General features: G+C 40.8%; 1 protein-coding gene across 2 annotated transcripts in view; it reads right to left on the reverse strand.

The window, feature by feature from the left end:
• Positions 1-21,580, reverse strand: part of gbf1 (golgi brefeldin A resistant guanine nucleotide exchange factor 1) — a 164,048-nt gene extending 142,468 nt beyond the window's left edge. For both annotated transcript variants that reach the window (XM_028467807.1, XM_028467806.1), the window contains exons 1-3: positions 21,313-21,580; positions 9,928-10,036; positions 2,542-2,608 (exon numbers count right to left, since the gene is read on the reverse strand). In XM_028467807.1, the coding sequence (XP_028323608.1) occupies positions 2,542-2,608; positions 9,928-10,023 (163 nt within the window). In that variant the 5' untranslated portion in view covers positions 10,024-10,036; positions 21,313-21,580. The remainder of the gene's footprint in view (positions 1-2,541; positions 2,609-9,927; positions 10,037-21,312) is intronic.
• Positions 21,581-21,974: the final 394 nt, after the last annotated feature.

A 21,974-nucleotide genomic window follows, 5' to 3' on the forward strand; every position in this document is an offset into this window, starting at 1 on the left:
CGCAGCACTTTTTGCCCAGCGGTGGGAGGCCCGGTGCTCGGCACTCCTCGCCGCATCAGTGGCGCTTCCCCCCTACTCCCTGGCCTTGCTGCCTTTGTCGGCTCCCTTTGGGGTCAGAGCGGCGTGCAAATGCGAAGCGAGCCCAGCCCCGCTTCGCATCCCAGCCCGACCAACCCGGCCCTTAGAGCCAAAATTTAGTTTTCACTGTTGGGTCGGACTCCGATGAGAAAATGTGACTTGATCTGCACAGTTATTTATTTACTCGCCATTGTGACTGTTTACTGCAAGACCTGTGCACATGCCTCTGCGTACATCTGTGGAACCAAACAGTAGTTTAGTGCCCTGTGCTTGTCTTCTTTCAGTCTTCAAGCCGTCGTCTTCTCATTCTTTTTTATTTCCGGTACTGGGACGCCTCTCCAAGCCATCAAAAACTCGCACCAGCATCAATTCACTTCATGTCTGCAGAACCGCGCGGGAAAATCGGTACCGGAACAGCGGTACAAAACGTATCACACAAGCTTTTCAAGGCAATAGATATAAATAGGTGTGGACTCATTCTCTTTGGTTTAGAGCACTTCATCATCACCTATTAGCCTTAAAAAGACTTAAAATGAATGTTTATTTTTCCTTAAATCCTGCCCTACGCTCCTTTAAGAACCATCTCAAACGGTGTGACAGGTACTAGTGAGTAGTTAAGGCTTTTCCATCTCTAACCCTGGGCCATAGTGAGAGTTATATGTTGGGGATGCATCTCTAATGGGGAAGCAGAGAACTGAAGTTGTGCAACACATGGTCCATCACCAACTCCACTCATTGCACTGAGCTTCCATTATTCAGGAGTAAAGCGAGGACACATTTTTTTAGCAACAGAAAAAAAATTCCCTTCTTTCAGAAAAGAGACAACACTTCCTTTCCCAGAACAATTTATCTCTCTGCCTGACAAGACTCCATGCTATATTTACTCAGTGAAAATTGCAGATGATATAGTTCCAGCTGCACCAGCGTCCAGCTCACTGGCACATGTCGGTGTCAATCAGACGAGTTTTAACACAGAAAGAAAAAGAGAGAGAATGGGATAAGACTGAGAGGGGCTTACAAACCTTGTGGGGACTAATTCATGCTTCCCCTGCTGCTCGGCCTTTGTTGTTAGTGGAGAGCGGTGAAGATACACACCAGAGCAAATGGAATTAGTGGGCTTTCATTAGCAGACAGCTGGGTAACTGTGGACCCTCGCAGCAGCAGCCCACCCGCAATATTTGCTCCCAAAACACTGATTCCTCAGAGTTAAAACAGCTACAGGTTTATCAGGCTCTACTCAACACAACTACGACGTTTATCTGAGAGGAAATATACAATAAAATAATGTTAAATAATTCTTGTATAAATGAGTCTTAATAAAGATGAAAAATGTTCAATGTTCAGGCAAAGATGATGTCATTGAGAGGAAGAATGTGAAGGTTTGGGATAATATGAGAGCAGAAGTGGATCGCACACACACACACACACACACACACACACAGGTAAAGATAAAGCAGAGGAGGCTTATCCAGTCTGATAAATTCCTCCTCAGCCAGCAGTGCCTGTCCGTCTTACAGAGCTGTTCCCTGGGGGCCCGCCCCACACTGACAGTGGGGGCTTAGCTCTGCACAGATACTCCAGCTCCAACTTTCCCAGAGTTCACAACTTTTTGTGGGAGCTGTAAAAGCTCATCATACATTGCAATGGAAGGGAAGGATGAGGGGTGATCATCACATATGTTGGAACCACAGTAGGCTGTAATAATTCATACATAGAATTTAGGGGTGTAACGGTACACAAAAATTCATGGTTCAGTACGTACAGGAGTCAACTATTAAATATCCCACGCTTTATTAACTTTATTCAAATGTAACACCACAGCAGTTTGCTCTTTTTCCCACATTGTTTGAATAAAAAATAAATACATATTTAATATGTGAAATTACAAAAAACAAATCCCTGCTGGATTTTTTTAAACATTTTTTACACAATAAAAGTATAAACTCTGCTTTTAAACAATTTTAACATAAATAAAATAAAGTGCAGTAAACAAAACATACTTCTTCATCTAAACTTTTGACGTAGTTATCTCTAGTTAGCTAGCACTCAAGTTTCCATCTTGTTTGGATAACCATGGCAACTGTTGATTAGCAGCAGTTGCATCATTAAAACCAGTCTGGGCGCAGCGCACGAAAGATCAAAAATAATTTTCTGAATTGTTTTTGTCAACAAATCATATAATACAGTAATTCCCACACAGAAAATACATCATGCAGAACTCAAGTGTGATTTATGTAAAACTAGCCTGATCCTCATTCATTCATTCATTAATACATTCACTCACTACACATGCTAACGGTAAAGCAAAGCAGGCTAACAAACAGATTTTTATCTTTTCAATAAATCAGTTTTATTAAAACCAATTAATGGCTATTTATCAATTATCACGTATGAATGTGATACAGATGTGTGTTTGAGTGGCTATCACAGCTGTCAGTGTATTGATAATTCAGCCCAACGTACCTTTAATGTTGTTGAGTATTTCCTTCAGATGGCCAAAGCTGTTCAGTAATGGGTCTTGCTCTTCATCCTGCACAAAAGGAAGAACCTTCTGAAACACTGCCTGAAAGATCTTAGAGAAACAGTTCCCACATACAGTACAACTCAACCACAGTATCTGTGACGGGCCATGAGAAAAGCAGCAACAAGTTGACCAGCGAGTGTTTTGATTTACAGTTTCTCAAAGTGTGGATTCTAAGCTTCCCAATGGTGTCACACACATAAAAACCAGAATATTCAAAGAAGTTATGGCCATTTGAACGTTGGCAGTCTCCAAACTATATGACGAAGAAAACGGGCCTTAAAGATTCTAAAGTTTTCATCACCTCAGAGCAGCAGGCTGAGGGGCATCCCTTTGCATTAAAGCCCCCCCCCCAGCAATGCCAGGTCTCTCTTGAAAAATAAATTTCTAATCTCAATGAGGCTTTAATGTAATTCACAGCCTCAGTTAACATCCGTACCTTCCGTATAGAGTTGAATAGAAGTGCAGCTGAGTGGACGTGTTTATGACGGTAAAAAACAAACGATGGACTATGGTCTTAAATTGATTATTACTGTGGTCAGAAGAAACTGAGCCGATAAGTGTTTGAAACAGCTCACTTACACATAAAGCAGCGTTAGTTGGACTCATAATCAGAATAGATGCTTAAGTCGCCATGTGTTTTGCTGCAACGTGCAGTTTATTAGCCCAGAACAAAATCAAGAGTGTGTGGAGAGCTAAAGACAATCAATGAGCTAAGCTGTGGGATTCCATACCCCCAAACATGCTCTGCTGTTAAAAAAAAAAAGAAGCAATTTTTAAAGACAAAGTTCACCGCTTTAAAACCTTAAATACTGTTTTTTCAAGCATGGAGTGATTTCTTTATAACTTTAACTAGCATATTTAGCTAACTAATTAAAAATAAAATCACTATTTTCTCAATAAATGAAGGTTTTCACTATGTCTCACTTTGGGATGCACACTTCCTGCAGCACTCAGAAGCACTTTTTTCAATCCGCCAAGCCCTGATTGGCTGGTAGAACCTGTCCATCTGTCAGGGACATTCCCACCCTCTATAAGAGGGAGGGCAAATGTGCAGTTCCTCATTCAAACACCTCTTCTATCTCTCATGCACATCTTGCGTTCTGTTAGCATAACTGTCCACAGGCGGATCTTCGGCTTCCAGTCGACGGACGCTGATAGGATTAAGCTTGCTAAAGACCACACCAGGTCAAGAAAGAAGCCAGCGCTTACCTTGCTCTGCTTGGTTAAGTGCTGATCCGTTCACAGGTAAGTGAACCTCAGAGCCGCAGCTCCGGCTGTCGGCTCTCCTCCAACGCTGTCGCTCCGGCACACGTTGGCCCCGGCGGCTCTCTCACTCCAGTGACCGCCCCGCTTTGAGCTCTGCACCGAGCAAGCTTCAGAGCTCCACGACCTCAGCACACCAGCTGTGGTCCCCACCTGCTCTCCTGCCTGTGTCAAGCACGGCCATGGAGGCCAAGGCTCCTCTCAAAGAGGGAACAGAATGTTCTCAGGCTCGCCTCTGTCAGTGCGGGAACAAAATCTCAGCCAGAGACAAGCGCAAGGTCTGCTCTGTCTACGGCTGGCGCGTCTGATGTCCACACAGGACCCCTTCCTTTCTCCTCACGGCTTCCCTGCCACAGAGAGTGAAGAGGGCACGACCCTTATGGTCTCTGCTGCTGCTCATGGCTCCAGCTGGGTTTCCATGAAGCAGCGCTGTGAAGCCAAAAAAAAGGACAACGAAGCTCTCCACCTCTGTCTTCCACAGAAGCATCCCGGTCACGTCTTCATCCAAACGGAGGAGGACGTCTCAAGCTGCCCCCCAGGGTCTGCAGTTCAAGACACCCAGACCGGCCGCTCCTCTCCCCACCCCGCCTCAGCCTCAACGAGGCTTGCCTGGCTGGCCCAGAAAACCCTCGGCCTCAGCCGCAACTGTGTTGGCACAGCCTGCTCAGCATACACAGACGAGGAGGAAGAAGACCACTTTCTCCCGCCCAGGTGTTGCAGCTGGACGTTCCTCGTTCACCAGCTCCCTCTGTTACGCTTTAACGCGTGCATCCACCAAAGCACGGCCCTCTGACAGTCAGGAGAAAAGGACATGTTTCACGGGTAGTTTGGCTGTTGTCCCCCTTTTCATGTCCACAAGCACGCATTCACACACCTGTTCAAATAAAAGTGCTGTGTACACCACTATAAGCAGCATGGTGATGGTACCTGCTGTAGGGCCCTATAAAATCCGGGTTTACGGAATCACGGACGGAATTACGGAATCAACCAATGAAAACGGTTAAATGCGAAAATGGACAGAATTGGCATGAAACACCGTCACCGTGGGGCAAGGAACTTTTTATTTATGGGGAAATGTTTCCAGGGACCACTTATTAGGTGCACCGCCTCCCCCCTGAAAGCTTTGTCTATTTTTCGTGTAGCGCAGCGGTGCTCCGTGAAAATGTGAACAGCTTTAATCATCTTCACCTGCTCAGGGTTCGAACTGTTGTGCCTAGCTAACTAAAAACAACTCAGTCCGTGTTGTCCTTTAGTACTTTTTCTTCCAGCCTTTTGTCCGTGCCTCGTAGGTACACATTCACAGTCAGCTAGCTACCTCAAGTACAACCGTTTCAGTGAGAACATCTCATCAGAGCTAGAGAAGATAGGATAGTTTAATGTAGGTTAATGTAAACTAAGTTGATCCTAACTTAATCATTAAACCTGCTCAGATTCAGTAAATCATTGATCCCTGAGAGGAAATTGGGTGACATTAATGCTGTTCTCATACATCTTTATATGACATAAATAATTAAAAAGAAGCACTCAGAATAATCTATGTCACTACAATATCTACCTTTTAATTGTATCTTGCTTTTTTTGGCTTACTTTTTTGTTTAATTATGAGTGTTCTATTTATTAGTATTTATTTTGTTTCCTGAAAGAAGTTGAAAACTAATATTTTGTTGAAAAAATTATAAATATTTCTAAAAAAAAAAAAAAAAAAAAAAGGAATTTAAAAAATTGAAGTGGAAAACAGAATTTGGGAAAAAACTAAACAGAAATTGGAAAAAACAAAACAGATTTTATAGGGCCCTACTGCTGTTTCCACTTGGTGGGAGGCCTCTTGCCCCCTCCATGTTGTAAACTGCTGAGCTTCCGTTGCCACGCTGTCCCCAGGAACAATCGTCCCTGGGGATATGGCTCTGCTCCGCCGGCAGAGGGCTCCGCCGTGCAGCGGTACGGTCCTCTGCTGTTGGGCAGGCTGCCTCGAGAGGGTGCCATCACGCCACAGCTGGGGCCTAACCACTCTCTCCCTGAAGAAAGAAAGATGGGCAGCAATCGTGGCCCACTATGGGTGTTGCGGATGATATCGAAGGGTTACAGACAGCATTTGGCAGCTGTCCCTCCCCGCTTTGCTGGCATAATACACTCTCAGGTCCAGGGAGACTCGGCCCGTGTAATACAGAAGGAGATCGGCTCTCTGCTGAGCAGAGGAGCAGTCTCAATCGTCCCCCCCACCGTGTTGTCCCAGAGCGGGTTCTACTCCAGGTATTTTCAAGTCCCCAAACGAGGGGGGACCGGCATTCGCCATATCCTGGATTTGCAGGGTCTGAACAGGTTTCTCAGGAAAAACAAGTTCAGGATGCTTACGCACGCCTCACTACTGCGCCTGGTGCGAAAGGGCGATTGGTTCACTTCTGTCGACCTGAAGGATGCGTATTTTCACGTTTCAAAATATCCCCCTCACAGGAAGTACCTGAGGTTTTCTTTCCGGGGGTAATGCTCCAAGTACCGCGTGCTCCCCTTTGGCCTATCACTGAGCCTGAGGGTGTTCGTGCTATGCACGGAGGCCGCGATAGCCCAGCTGAAGGGGCAGGGCATTCACTTGGCCACCTATCTGGATGATTGGCTACCTACTTTTGGCACAATCGGAATCAGAGGCCAGAACGCACACGAGCATTCTGTTGCATCACCTATCCGATCTAGGATTCTGATAAAGACAGAAAAGAGCATGTTGTCCCCTACACAGGAAGCAGTCTTCCTGGGACTGTCCCTGCACTCAGTGGCTCTCACCGCGTGCCTTTCAGCTCAGCAAGTGGAGACGTTCAGGGCATGCCTTGCGTTGTTTCGACCAGGCAGATCTGTTCATTTCAGATTATGTCTTCGATTACTTGGGTTGATGGCTTTGGCCATCCTCATTATCCGCCTCCGTATGAGGGAATTCCAGCTGAGGGTGGCTTCACATGGGCTCAGCCTCGTGGTGCAAGGAAGGAGCTGGTTACGCCGGAGTGCAGCGCAGCACTGAGGTACTGGCGCACCTTGGATTTCCTGACGCGTGGTGTCTCCATGGGAACCGTTACATCCAGGAAGGTGATCTCCACAAACAGCCAGGACTAATTGGAAAAGTAATGCAATGGTTTAAGTTCTACTTGGAGGATCAAAGTTATTTTGTAAGCATTGTAAACTTTGAATCTGACAGATTACCAATGTGAACCTGTGGGGTTCATCAGGGCTCTGTTCTTGGACCTCTTCTGTTTAGCCTTTATATGCTTCCTTTAGGACACATTTTACACAACTGTAAGGTTGATTATCAGAGCTACGCAGATGACACACAACTATATCTATCACTGAACCCAGATGACTATGGTCCCATTGAGGTGTTGTGTGACTACTTAGAAAAAGTAAACTGCTGGATGAGTGAAAACTTCCTTCAACTAAACCATGAAAAGATGGAGGTGATTGTCTTTGGTAACAAGGAAAAGAGGACTGCTGTCAGCAAGTATCTGAGTCTGGATCTTTAGAAGATAAAGACCAAGTCAAAAACCTTGATGTTCTGATTGACTCAGATCTGACATTCAGCAGTCAGATCAAATCTATCACAAACACATCTTCTACCACCTAAAGAACATCTCCAGAGTGAAAGGTTTAATGACTCAGAAAGATCAGGAGAAACTGGTCCATGCTTTTATCTCCAGCAGACTGGACTATTGTAATGGTCTTCATCAAACATCTACAGCTGGTTCAGAACGCTGCAGCTCAGGTCTGAACCAGAACAAAGAGGTCAGAACACATTAGTCCAGTTTTAAAGTCTTTACACTGGCTCCCAGTCAGCCTCAGAATAGACTGTAAAGTTCTGCTGCTGGTTATAAATGTGTGAATGGGTTTGGTCCAGAATACATCAGTGAGATGTTAGTCAGGTATGAACCCAGCAGGTCTCACAGATCTATGGACACAGGTCAGTTAGTGGAGCCCAGAGCTCACAGATCTATGGACACAGGTCAGATAGTAGAGCCCAGAGCTCACAGATCTATGGACACAGGTCAGATAGTGGAGCCCAGAGCTCACAGATCTATGGACACAGGTCAGATAGTGGAGCCCAGAGCTCACAGATCTATGGACACAGGTCAGATAGTGGAGACCAGAGCTCACAGATCTATGGACACAGGTCAAATAGTGGAGCCCAGAGCTCACAGATCTATGGACACAGGTCAGATAGTGGAGCCCAGAGCTCACAGATCTATGGACACAGGTCAGATAGTGGAGACCATAGCTCACAGATCTTTGTACACAGGTCAGATAGTGGAGCCCAGAGCTCACAGTAAACATGATGTTGTGTTTAGTTGTTATGCTGCAAAGAAGTGTAACAAACTGTAGCAGAGCTGAAGTCAGCATCTAATGTTAACATTTTTAAATCAAAGTTAAAGGCACTTTTTTTCTCTACTGCGTATGATTGAGAGAGAGATTTGTGGTCATGTTGTTGATGTAATGTGTTTGCTGATGATTTTAATTGATTTTACTGATGATTTTAAATGTTCTTATTGATTTTAAGCTGTTGAATGTTTTATCATATAAAGCACATTGAGTTGCCTTGTGTATGAAATGTGCCATACAAATAAATTTGCCTTGCCTTGCCTTGCCTGTCCACAACCTCAAACACACTCCAAACTCCACTATGCCCATCTGAAGTTTGCTAGAGAGCTTTTGGAAGAGGATTGGGTGAATGTCATATGGTCAGGTGAAACAAAATAAAACCTTTTGGTAAAAACTCAACTCGTCATGTTTGGAGGAGAACACCATACCTACTGTAAAGCATGGGGGGTAACATCATGCTTTGGGGCTGTTTTTCTGCAATGGGACCAGGACGACTGATCCATTTAAAGGAAAGAATGAATGGGGTCATGTATCATGAGATTTTGAGTGAAAACCGCCTTTCATCAGCAAGGGCATTGAAGATGAAACATGGCTGGGTCTTTCTGCACGACAATGATCCCAAACATAACGTCCAGGCAATGAAGGAGTGGCTTCATAAGAAGCATTTCAAGGTCCTGGAGTGGCCTAGCAAGTAGTCTCCAGCTCTCAACCCCATAGAAAATCTTTGGAGGGAGTTGCCCAGCGACAGCCCAAAAAAATCACTGCTCTAGAGGAGATCTGCATGGAGGAATGGGCCAAAATACCAGCAACAGTGTGTGAAAACCTTGTGAGGACTTACAGAAAACGTTTGACCTTTGCAATGTACCCTTTGTTGGCAATGACAAAGTATTGAGATGACCTTTTGTTATTGACCAAATACATACTTTCCACCATAATTTGCAAATAACTCCTTAAAAGTCCTTCAACGTGATTTTCTGAATTTTTTTTCTTATTTTGTCTCTCATAGTTGAGGTTTACCTATGCTGAAAATTACAGGCCTCTCATCTATTTAAGTGGGAGAACTTGCACAGTTGGTGGCTGACGAAATACTTTTCTGCCCCACTGTAGCTATTCTGGGGAGAAAAAAAGGACATTGCAATCTGAATGAATATATTCTCACACAAATGTCTTGGAAAACTATCACATTTACACAGATTTTTTTCAAATGAAAATGTCAATTCTAGCCCAAAAGCTGACCATAACCCTAACCCTAATATAAGGCGATGTGATGGACTTCATCTTCTGAAATGTAAATATCTCTAATACAGGGACTAAACCCTCACCCACAGGTTTAAGGAAAATATCACACACTCAATATTAATTACTGTGAAACAGGTGGGCTAATGTTAGCTTTAGCATGTGTAGCTAAAAGCAGAAAGTCAATTTTAGCAAAAAATCTGGCGTGATTTCAGTGTGTGCTTTTGCCGGACTGCTGCAGCATAGAAATATAAAATTATGAACAAAAGTTAGATTAATTAACCGTATTAAACATGTTTGCCAAGATTTCAGGAAGTTTAATAACCTGTAAAAATGTTTGATTAGGGAAAGATGATGAAATGAAAATGAAATGGAAATGTCTAAATAAACTCTGAAACAGACAATCATAGGCTGGACAATTTTTTTTAACGTTACAGCAATGTAACCAAAACAGGGGAAAGTGTGTAACTTACCAGAGGAGTGTGGGTGTTCCATCTGGAGTTTCTCTTTATGGCTCCAACAACGGTGCTGATTTCCCCCTGAACGATATAGATGTTCTTATCCACCATGCTGTCGACGTGACTGAAGCACAAAAAAGAAAAACAAGAAGGTCACGTATGGTGGAAGGAGCAGACATTCATTCAATACCTTCAGAGAAGTAGTAGATGTTTGGTTCAACATCCTAAGGTACGGTTTGTAGGTGAAAAGGAGTGACAGTTTAAAAACAGTGGGATTATGACAGTGGAATTTTCATCATGAGAAAGCTCACATCACAGAGGATAATTTACTACACAACATTTCTATTAAATCACTCTTTGTACTAACAGCCAGCTCTGCAAGACAGAGGCTCCCTAGAACTGGAGGCAGAGACTAAACCCAGTGGTAGGGCGGCTCGATTATAGAAAAAATAACAATCACAACTATTTCAGTCATAATTGAAATCCCAATTATTCCTAAACTAAAAAGTTCTTGATTTTTGTACAAAACAATGTAGAATAAATTCTTTAAACATGAATAAAAGACTTCAAACACTAAAATCAAATATCACTTTTGCACAAAACACTTGTTGCACTTGATGTGTCTTCGCTCTATGTTTTCATCATCAAAAACCAGTGTCCCCATATCAGAGAATGAGACTTGCCTTGTTTATTAAGTGTTTCTCCTGCCATGTTTCAAGACCATTAGCAAATACTGTCCTCATGTTAGCCTGACAGCTAGGCTAGCTTGAGCTTTGAGAGGTGCAGGGCAGAGGGGAGTAGTTTGTATGCGTGTGGATTAAACAACTCAAAGTTAGTATTAATAATCAGTGTGTGCCAAGCTTTATTCATTGTAGGTATCCAAAATCGTGGAAGTTTGTTTTATTTTGCAAATAAAACACGTGTATAATGAAAATAAAATACATTTAAATTTTTTGTAATCAATGAATCAATGAATCAAAATTGAATCTTTGTTCCAGCCTTATTATGGCTCAATCCCTTTTGTGTCCAAGTGTGCAATCATTATTACAACCATTATTACAACGGTACCGATTGAAAAAGGAAAAAACAACAGAAAAGCCCTCTACGCTGGTTTAAACAATCTCGCTAAATTAAGCATAATGCTCTTATTGTTTTTAATCCCTGCAGCAGTGATTTCAGGAAGTTTATTATCCAGTAAAGTATCTAAACAGGAAAAGATGAAACGGAAACAAAACAGTAAAGTGTAACGTGACACAAAAATGGGTAAACCTGAAACAGAAAGAAACCCATGTTTGTTTTTATACACAGGACAGCTTTACATCTTATGAGAGAAAAATAGACATTTTTACTATTAAATACTTAAAAACCTTAAATATTGGATCAATCTGTGAATTCCTGGTTTGTAAAATACCGTCACATTAATCCCTTACAATTTGAAGCATTATAACTGAATATAGTTGATGCTACAAATATCGCCTAACATTAGGGATGGACCGAATATTCGGCCACTGAATAGATTCTAATACTGCAAAAAAAGGCAACATTCAGCCTTCGGTTTAGTGAGTTAAAAGCAAGGCCGGATAGTAGCGTGTGACGCAATCAAACAACATGCAGTGGTTTAGAGTCAGAAACGTGTGTGCGCGTTGCTGCAGAACCAGAGCAGGAGCAGCAGCTCCTCCTTTCCGCACACAAACACAGCCATGCTCTCTCCTTACCGTTCTCCGTCATCAGTCACAGCGTAAAAGTTGGAAACCATTCAATTCCACAACTGAGCCCGTTGTTAGTGCTGTCAGCCACGAATCCGTAAACATCCCCATCGTTTCCTCCTCACACTACATCGGGTATCTCTGCATAGGCTGGCGTAGCATTAGCATGGAGTGCTAACAGCTGATGTGTGTGAACAACGGCCGTGGCTCCAAGCAGTGACTCCCAACACAATTGGGAGCGGAAAAAGTAGTGCAGTTTGGGCATCCAGTAGTGCAGTTTGTATTTACATATATGGTAATAAAGTCTAATATATATTCTATATTAAACAGCAGTGATGTTTTAGCTCACATTCTTGGAGGCGTGTTAGGTGACGTCACCTGCCAACGTGGGAAAAATCCAACTGTCCCGTTTAAAGTTGAGTTTTTACAAAATATGTAATAACAATGGAGGGAGGAAACAGAACTTTTTACACTTTGTTCCTCTGAATGAGGCTAAAGGATGTTTATCACTGTAGATAAACATTAGAAAGTCATTTTTTCATAATACCTCCCCTTTAATGCACTTTAGTTGTTTTTTCTTGGAATACATGTTTTGTTTTATTTGAAGGGCTAAAATAAATGAAAAACTTTGTTGTGCATTTTTTGAAAAGCAAAGGCTACTGGAATATTTAAAAAATGTCAGAATATTCTATAAACATTTACTTTCTTTAAAAAACATGTCTAAAAATGTATTTTATGCTATTTATGCACTATTAAAAAAAATAGTGAAAAATTTAACAACCGCATTTGATATTTGGTATTCAGTCAAGCGTTTATATTTTATTCGGCTTCGTCCACAAATTTTCATTTCGGTGCATCCCTAGCTAGCATTAACATCAATCAATGAAGTACTGTTGCTCACTCAGTTACTTATTTTCCATATGTCACTGTAGACATCAGAACCATAGAAAAATAAAAAGAGAAACGAATGTGACTTGTTATAATCTCAAACCAATATAGATCAGCAAACAGAGTAAAAATGACTCGCTGCTCATATTTGACAAGTTGTGTGATTCAAAGAGGTTGGATTAACCCCTTTCCTGGAGTTAGAAAAGTCCTGAGTGAAAACACTGTTACTTTGAGGAAGACTTGTGAGTTTAGAGATTGGATGGCTGAGGTCACTCTGCTTCAATTTCAGGCTAAGCAGCTAGCCATTGGAAAAGATTATGTGGATGAAGGCAGGATAAGTGAGGGCACGGCACTATGCTTTCAGCTGATTGAACTCACAGCTCAGATATGAATCAATGATGTCCTGCTCAGCCTGTCTATGGACATGCACTACCTACCTATCTACAGGCCTGTAAACCACAGTCAGCTGTGCTCTAACATGGCTGTAGTACAACTGTGACTTCACATCAAACACCTGAAGTAAGTAATGTGTTGCTTGATTGTCACACATGATTTAAAAAATTATATTTCAACATCTTCACATTAGCCCTGATCACCAGAGGTGCACGTTTCCATTCATTCTTTCATTTTTCATTCAGAATGTCATCATCTTAAAAAGCACAAAGGTTATAGTAGAATTATTTAAGGATGTCTAATATTGATATTGGATCTCAGTCTGATATCAATGGTTCTAAGTAGGGATGCACCGAATATTCGGCCAAATATTGCAAAAAGAGCAACCGTCGGCCTCCAGTTTAGTGAGTTTAAAGCAAGTCGAATGTTAGCGTGTGACGCAATGACACAATCAAAGTGTAGTGATTTAGAGTCAGAAAAGTGTATGCGCGTTGCTGCAGCAGGAGCTCCTCATTTCCGCACACAAACACAGCCAGACGCTCTCATTTCTGCTTCCCGCTATCCGTTGTCCATCACCGCGTAAAAGTTGGAAGCCTGGGCGGCTGCTGCTGCTATGTCTAAAATGTATTCTCGGCTATTTATGCACTATTAAAAATAATAGTAAAAAAACTTAACAACCGCATTTGATATTCCGTATTATTCGACCAAGCGTTTATATTTTATTTGGCTTCGGTCACAAATCTTAATTTCGGTTCATCCCGAGTTCTAAGTTTTAGGATCATATCACACATTTCTATGTGATTTTTCCAACTTAAAGATATAGAGGAGGATTTTTCCGAAGTTTGGAAAAGAAACGCAACACTCTACCTGCTTCCAAGAGGGAACGCCTATTAAACGAGTGCGAGAGAGCGTGCACGAGCCCAGTTTTCCTCGTGCAAAGCTCTGTTTACAAGTTGGTGTCGGCATCGCTCATACAAGCTTACTTACCCGGTGAGAACAACGAGCTTCAATAAATGGCTGAAACCATAGCTCACGAGACACATAAACACTTGTGTTCACACCGAACGCGACTGTAGAGACTGCAGTCGCTTCAACCGTCTATGATGAGTCACTTGAACATAGTGGTGCTTTTCGGTCACTCCATTACTTCAGTGACGTGATGACCAGGGAACAGTGTGTGTGTCTGCCGCTGACAGGGGAGAGAGACGGCTGATCACTTCTTTTCCGGTCGAATCATAGACAGCGCCGCTTTTAAGGTTTAAATGATCAATTTACGGGGTTACTAAAGGATGAGCTCACACAGAATGTATACGCTTATTCAAGAAGTTAACCGCTTTAATTTAGCCCCACCCACCCACCTACACACCCACACCCACACACACACACACACACACACACTGCGGTGCTCGTCACCTGAAGCTGCCGAGCTGCGATACATCATGGACCGCTACTTGGTTAAGACCAGATAACCATCCAACAAAGTGAACTGATTCAAGTTCCTTCGTCATGTCCACCCAAAGTTCCACAAACACGATGACAGAGATGAACCCGCAGCAACAATTATGAACTGGAAACTCAACTAAAGCTAACTATTCTAAGCTAACCCATCGACACACTGGGCTAAGAGCTAACGCTAACCACTCCTTATAAGGAATAATAGACCAAATAAAAACATGTCTTACTGTCATAAAGCCACAGAGAGCCATCGATTTGTTTATGGTCAGATTTAACACTTTACTATGGAAGAGTAAAGGCTAAACCTGTCACACGTTGTGTGAAATAAATGTTAGCATAAATACTAATGTCACTATTAATCCGTCCAAACTTGTGAAATGTTTAATTATATTTCACGTGTTCACAGCAGCAGTAAAAACACTAATGGAGTTATTTGTGCTTTTCATGTGCTTTTTTTTTCATAGAAAATAATTTCATTTGAAGTGAGGAAATAAATGAATTACATACAATAACACTAATAGTGATCCAAATGCACTAATATATTCCATAAAATATCAGCTCATGAACTCTGAGTCAGCAGTTATTGTAGCCTTTTTTAATGTGTCTATTGTTGATGTACAGTATTTGTTTGTAAGGAACCTGTTTACACTTTAAGTTGGGAATTGTTTTATTTATTAATAGTGATCGTGATAAATACCAGAAATTATCGGGATCATTTTTTTTAGTCCGTATCGCCCATCCCTAATGCGCAGCAAGCCAAAACTAGCTGGGGACGAGCGCATATGATGGCCTTACATTAGAATGATTGACAATTAGGAGGACCAGTAGGCTACATGATCCACCCTTTAAATGAGTGGTTGAGGGTTAGCAGTGTGGCTAACGTTGCCCTCTCGACATAATCTCGTGTGATTTCAGTGAAACCTTCCTGTTTATGTAAACCAGGATTCTCACCAGCGCTGTTAAGCGTACGGGCCCCCTATGGTGTGATGATCCCTTACGGTGTGATGTTTCTGCTTGAAACACAGCGTAGGGGGCACTTTCTGTTGTTTTTTCCTTTGGTACCGTCGTAATAATTGTTGCACACTTGGACTTCCAGGTGTGTCCGTGTCGTAACGCTTTTTAATCTGCATAACCCAGAAACACATACATCAGACTCACGTGGCGTGTAGCAACACATGAAGCTGCTAGTCATGTTTAGAACTCAAAACGTTCAGATCATTCTAAAAGCGCGCTCACGGATGTTGAAACAGGTTCAGGCTTAAAGTGACGATGGGTTTGGGCCGTGTTCTGTCGGGCTCAGACTGGGTCAGGTCTTATTCTTTTAGACCCAATTAAAGCGCTACTGTGTGCCTCCTCTGCTTTGTAACCCGTCCAATATAAACAGTGTGCTTCACAATCTCAAAATATAATGAGTTGGGGGGCGTGTCCAAAACAGTCCCAATATTACTGCTGGTCCCACATATCTCATTTAAATTTGAAAAGCGTATCTTAGAATCAGTCTTTTGAATCAAATGTTATTTCTTACAGTGCATGAGTATTTATTAGTGGAGGACCTCCCAAGCATAAGTAACTCTACCTAGATTCATCATTGCCTTCACCTATTCAACAAAGAACGTTTCATTTTCAAAACTGCTGTTTAACTCAATAAATTGTTGTGTTTTTTGTTTTGTTTATTTTACTCATTTGTATCTATTTTATTTCATTTAATATTTTTTTTTAAATTGATGTCTGTCCCACAATCGTTTTTTTTCACACTATTATCCTACATTGGTATTTATTTTGTTCTTACTTTGTGCTATTCTATGGTTGCTACATGTGAATTTCCCCTCTGGTGAATCAATAAAGGTCTATTCAAATCTAATTATCAATACATTTTCAATAAACACATATTTGGTTTACCTGACTCTCCTGATTGTTTTTTATACATCAAAATAATTAAATATTCATATCAACAATGATGTGTTGAGGTTAAAGGAGCAGTGGTTCATGGTTATCATAAGGGAGGCTGCTACAGAGCTAATGCTAACGAGCTAACGCTACATGGTGGTGGATGGTGGACACAGTGAACCACAGCTTTAGAATATCTCCGTCTGTGATAAAGACAAAGTGTTTCACACACTGGACCCAAAGGTGGTTCCATCCATTTCTCCTCCATCACATGTTTAGTTGTCTGCTGGGGGCGTGGCCATGACGTCATACACAGTAACGTCTATTATTAAAAGTGCTTTAAAACAAATCCATATAAAGTCTGCTGTGATTAAACCATATCAGTTGTTTACTTGTATCCAGTCAATCGATTACCTTTTAAAACCATTTTAGATCGATTAATGTCATCAGGAAGGACAACTAGCCGAGCATAAATCAATGTAGTTAAATCATAGGAATATACTGTAAATCTATTATTCGATCTAATGGATGAATTGCTACAATCTTAATATTAACACTATTTATTGTGTTTGTTATGATTTCAGGAAGTTTAATATCCAGTAAAATATCTGAACAGCGAAAGATGAGGAAACACAAAAGTTTAAACGACACGGAAATGTTGAAAACCTGAAATGGTATTTAATACATTTAAAACAACTGAAAATCGGAAGCCCTTTGCATCTATACCAGTGGTGTCAACTCATTTTAGTACATATAGGGACCAAATACAGACCAAGTTCATCTGTAGTGGGCTACAGGTAAAAAGTGAGAAAAGGAGTAATTTCAACATTATTGTTCTCTAGTTTGTACTTCCACATATAAATTATAGGACAGATATCAGTCCCTGCGGAAACTTCATTCACATTTCCTTCATTTTGTGAAAAACTTGCGGAACAATTTGAGGAAAATTTGCAGTATTTAGAAAGAATCAACAGTTCTTTTGACAATTTTACATTAAAAGTTATTTCTATCATGTGATGCAAGCATTAGGAAACTCAACTGTGAGCCCTGCAGTGCAAAGACTGTGGCAACTACGCTATTATTCTACTATCAGGCATATGATATCAGATGTCCTGACTGTATAGTAGACTTTGTACTGTGTACTGGCCTTAATTTATAAAATGTGAAGTAAAAATTACTGTTCAAGTGTTGCCAAAGCAGGGCCACAAACATGATTATCAGATCAGAGGGCCACAAAATCAACGTTCATATCATTATTAGAATAATGACCAATCAGAGCATTAACACAGGAAAAATTAAAGAGTTTGTGTTTTTGTTGACGTTTTGCATATTTTCTGTCGTTTTTGTATATTTTTGTTGTTTCTTTGAGAAATGTTGTGTATGTTTGTTGTATAGTTGCACGATAGCCATGACACCCACGGTACCAAATTATAACGGTTCATACTATACTAGAAATTCTACACAACGGTACTACGATACTACCGGTGCCAGTTTTCGCTACATCGCGGCTGCCTCTACTCAAATCCCGGCTTCTCACTGCACAGTCTATGCTCACAGCATGCTACTTACTTGAAACACCAACATGTCAACTACTGCAACCGAACTCCACAGCTGCGTAGTGATTGGCTGTTTACTGGTGACGTACGGGGATATGATAGGCTGTTTCCGCACGCTGGGTCCGCCCATCTGTTAGCTGATTGGCTGTTCGTGTGTTTCTGCCAGCATGAAGGAACTGAAGACAGCTCCGCTTCGACAGAAACTTGCTTCGAAACAAACAAGCTAAACTTCCGTCTCGCCTGGTCGAGTGCACGGCTTACAGTCACAAAGGCAAAGCAAAATGTATTTGTATAGCACATTTCAAACACAAGGCAACTCAATGTGCTTTAGATGATAAAACATTCAACAGCTTAAAATCAATAAGAACATTTAAAATCATCAGTAAAATCAGTTAAAATCATCAACAAACACATGACATCATCAACATGACCATAAATCTCTCTCAATCATATGCAGTAGAGAAAAAAAGTTCCTTTAACTTTGATTTAAAAATGTTCACATGTGATGCTGACTTCAGTCTGCTGCAGTTTGTTCCACTTCTTTGCAGCATAACAACTAAACACAGCATCACCATGGTTACTGTGAGCTCTGGGCTCCACTATCTGACCTGTGTCCATAGATCTGAGAGACCTGCTGGGTTCATACCTGACTAACATCTCACTGATGTATTCTGGACCAAACCCATTCACACATTTATAACCAGCAGCAGAACTTTACAGTCTCCTCTGAGGCTGACTGGGAGCCAGTGTAATGTGTTCTGACCTCTTTGTTCTGGTTCAGACCTGAGCTGCAGCGTTCTGAACCAGCTGTAGATGTTTGATGAAGACCATTACAATAGTCCAGTCTGCTGGAGATAAAAGCATGGACCAGTTTCTCCTGATCTTTCTGAGTCATTAAACCTTTCACTCTGGAGATGTTCTTTAGGTGGTAGAAGATGTTTTTGTGATAGATTTGATCTGATGCTGAATGTCAGATCTGAGTCAATCAGAACACCAAGGTTTTTGACTTGGTCTTTATCTTTTAAAGATCCAGACTCAGATACTTGCTGACAGCAGTCCTCTTTTCCTTGTTACCAAAGACAATCACCTCCATCTTGTCATGGTTTAGTTGAAGGAAGTTTTCACTCATCCATCAGTTTACTTTTTCTAAGTAGTCACACAACACCTCAATGGGACCATAGTCATCTGGGTTCAGTGATAGATATAGTTGTGTGTCATCTGCGTAGCTCTGATAATCAACCTTACAGTTGTGTAAAATGTGTCCTAAAGGAAGCATATAAAGGTTAAACAGAAGAGGTCCAAAAACAGATCCCTGAGGAACCCCACAGGACATTGGTAATCTGTCAGATTCAAAGTTTACAATGCTTACAAAATAACTTTGATCCTCCAAGTAGAACTTATACCATTGCATTACTTTAACATTTAGTCCAACCCATGTTTACAATCTGTGCAACAAAATTGTATGATCTACAGTGTCAAATGCAGACTTAGATCCAATAAAAAGAGAACAGATACTTTTCCTGAATCAGTGTTCAACCTTGTGATCTTTTTTAAAATTTTTTATTGTATCTTTTTTATTTACAGTGATATTTACAATGTACAAAACAATATTTACAAATTACATACATACAAAGGAGGGATTATATCCAATTTCATAAAACACCAGTGACGTCACCCAGAAAACACATACAAATATAGTTTCCTCAGGGAATCAGTTCCTGTTTATTGTATTTTATCCTCTATGGTTTATTATGTTGTCAAATGTTTTTTTAAATTTTTTTTAAAGACAATGAATTTGTTATTCTAAGTTGATTATTTATATTAGTTAAACATAAATTGATGTGCAAAGGAAACTTAATTCATTTATTAGTTTTTTTAATTGATTATATGCTTTTGTTCATGTACTCTTATCATGTACCAAAGAACACTATAAGTAATTATCTGTATTTCTAACTTATACAAATACATTGCAGTTCATAAAGACAACAATAAAAAAAGGCTTCAGTATCGCGATATTACGCGGAACCGTGATACTTTGTCTGGTATAGTATTGTGGCTACTCATTTTGGTATCGTGACAACTCTAATTTGTTGGTTTGTGCATTTAGTTTTGTGTGATTTCAGTTGTTTTGAGTTTTTTGTTGTGTTTTGTACGTGAATTACTGTTACTAAGGGTGTAACGATTCATCATTAGATCGATGAATCGATTTATATTCCTACGATCAATCTACATGATGAATGTAGTTATAGAGTAACTCATGTTTGGTATCGGTTCTTTACTCATAAATACTCACACACATGGTGGGGACAAAAAATAACATTTGATACAAAGACGAACTTTTCAAATTTAAATGAGATATTATGTGGGACCCGCAGTAATATTGGGACTGTTATGGACACCGCTAGCCCCCCACACCCCACCCCACCCCCCACACACACACACACTGGTGAAAAAGCCCCATAGGGCCAACATCACTCTGTAGAGGATTAGAATTGCCGTATCGGGGGGCCCTACGCTGAAGAGCATTGCGAGAACCCTGTAATATTGTATTATTTTGATGAATAAAAACAATCGGAAGAGTCAGGTAAACATAATGTGTTTTTATTGAAAACATATTGAGTATTGAAAATGAGAGCAGAAAAGTTAACTTCCTGTTAATTCAAACTGAAGTGTTAATTTGACTTTATTCAAATAAAATGTGAATATATTTTATATTAAATGTTGTTTACTTTGTTTATGTCCATCAATAATTTATAGACGATTCCCTTAAAATAAACAACAGGAATCTAGTAAAGCTCACGTATACTGTCCAGTATCAGAGATTTATTTTACTCACACTGGACACATTATTATTTTGGATAATAAGTTACTGAATCCATTTTAAGACACTGACTCGCTTGGGATCAAATCATTCTAAATTAACCAAAAACATCTATGAATCGACAACAACAAATCATGATTAGATTCGAATCATTGTTAAAACGACTCGTTACAGCCCTAATAATTACAAAATTAATCATTTTTCTCTGTCATTTTTACTTCCTCCTGTGGGCCGATTGGGACGCTCTGAAGGACCGGATTTAGCCCACGGGCCTCGAGTTTGACATTCCAGATCTATACTGTGCAACCACTCAACAGCACGGCACACATTTGACTATTATTCTGTAACAAATAAACTAATGCTAGAGGACAAATAAGATGCTGCTCATTGCATTGACTAGAGAATGCTAGCTAAGTTAGCAGGTTCAGTAAAAACGGGCTATTCTCTGTTTTTACTAAACGGAAACATCTTCCACTTTAATAAAAGCTGTCTAAGTAATTATGTAATCAATGACTAGTTATTAGATTTCATCCAAACAAGTTAGGCTAGCCACAGATTGAGCTAGCTTCACGTAGACGTGTCTTTAGCGTCTACCACCTCCAATGACATGTTAAAAACCTCTTTAAACCTCAAGCACACAGCTTTAAGAAAAGCATTAAACAGTGTTGTGGTACAGTAAAAAGGACAGTCTTACCTGTAGATGGACGTTACTTCAAAGATGGAGTCCTACTGAAGCTAATGCTAGCCTGCTTGACAAGCTAGCAGGCTAGCCGGCCAACAGTGAAGTAGAACGCTTGAGATCTGTCCAATTCTTTAAATAACAGAATGAAAGTATGTCCGCAGTCTCCTGTGTGTGAATAAATCCCGAGCAGTCCAGCAGCCTCAGTGTGTGGTCAGAAAAGCTCCATAGAAGAGGTGAAACTAGGCCTGGAGCAGCTGTCAGTCTGCTCCCGGTAAACACACTGACGTGGACCAGCTCTGCACCTCAACCGAACATGACTACTCTTTGATTGACGCTCCGCTTAGCACGAGGTTTCCGGCCTGTATCACCTGTAGGAGACATGTGTGCTCATCCTATCTAAAGATTTACTTTAATTAGTGCTTTTATAAATATTACAAAAGTCATAAATGACAGGGTTAGTTTGAATCAGCTGTCAAACACACATAGGGGGCGGGACAAAGGCAGCACCGGCTGAATGAAGGTAGGTTGCACAAAGTTGATGACGTTAAAAACCTACGTCATGCACCACTTTTAAAATAGATGGAATTTATTTATTTATGATGCTCATATTGCAATACATATTGGGAAGAGTTTGAGAACTACTGTATATTATGAGCAAAACATCACATAAAATA

This window comes from Gouania willdenowi, chromosome 15, assembly GCF_900634775.1.
Source record: "Gouania willdenowi chromosome 15, fGouWil2.1, whole genome shotgun sequence".
Taxonomy (NCBI): Eukaryota; Metazoa; Chordata; class Actinopteri; order Blenniiformes; family Gobiesocidae; genus Gouania; species Gouania willdenowi.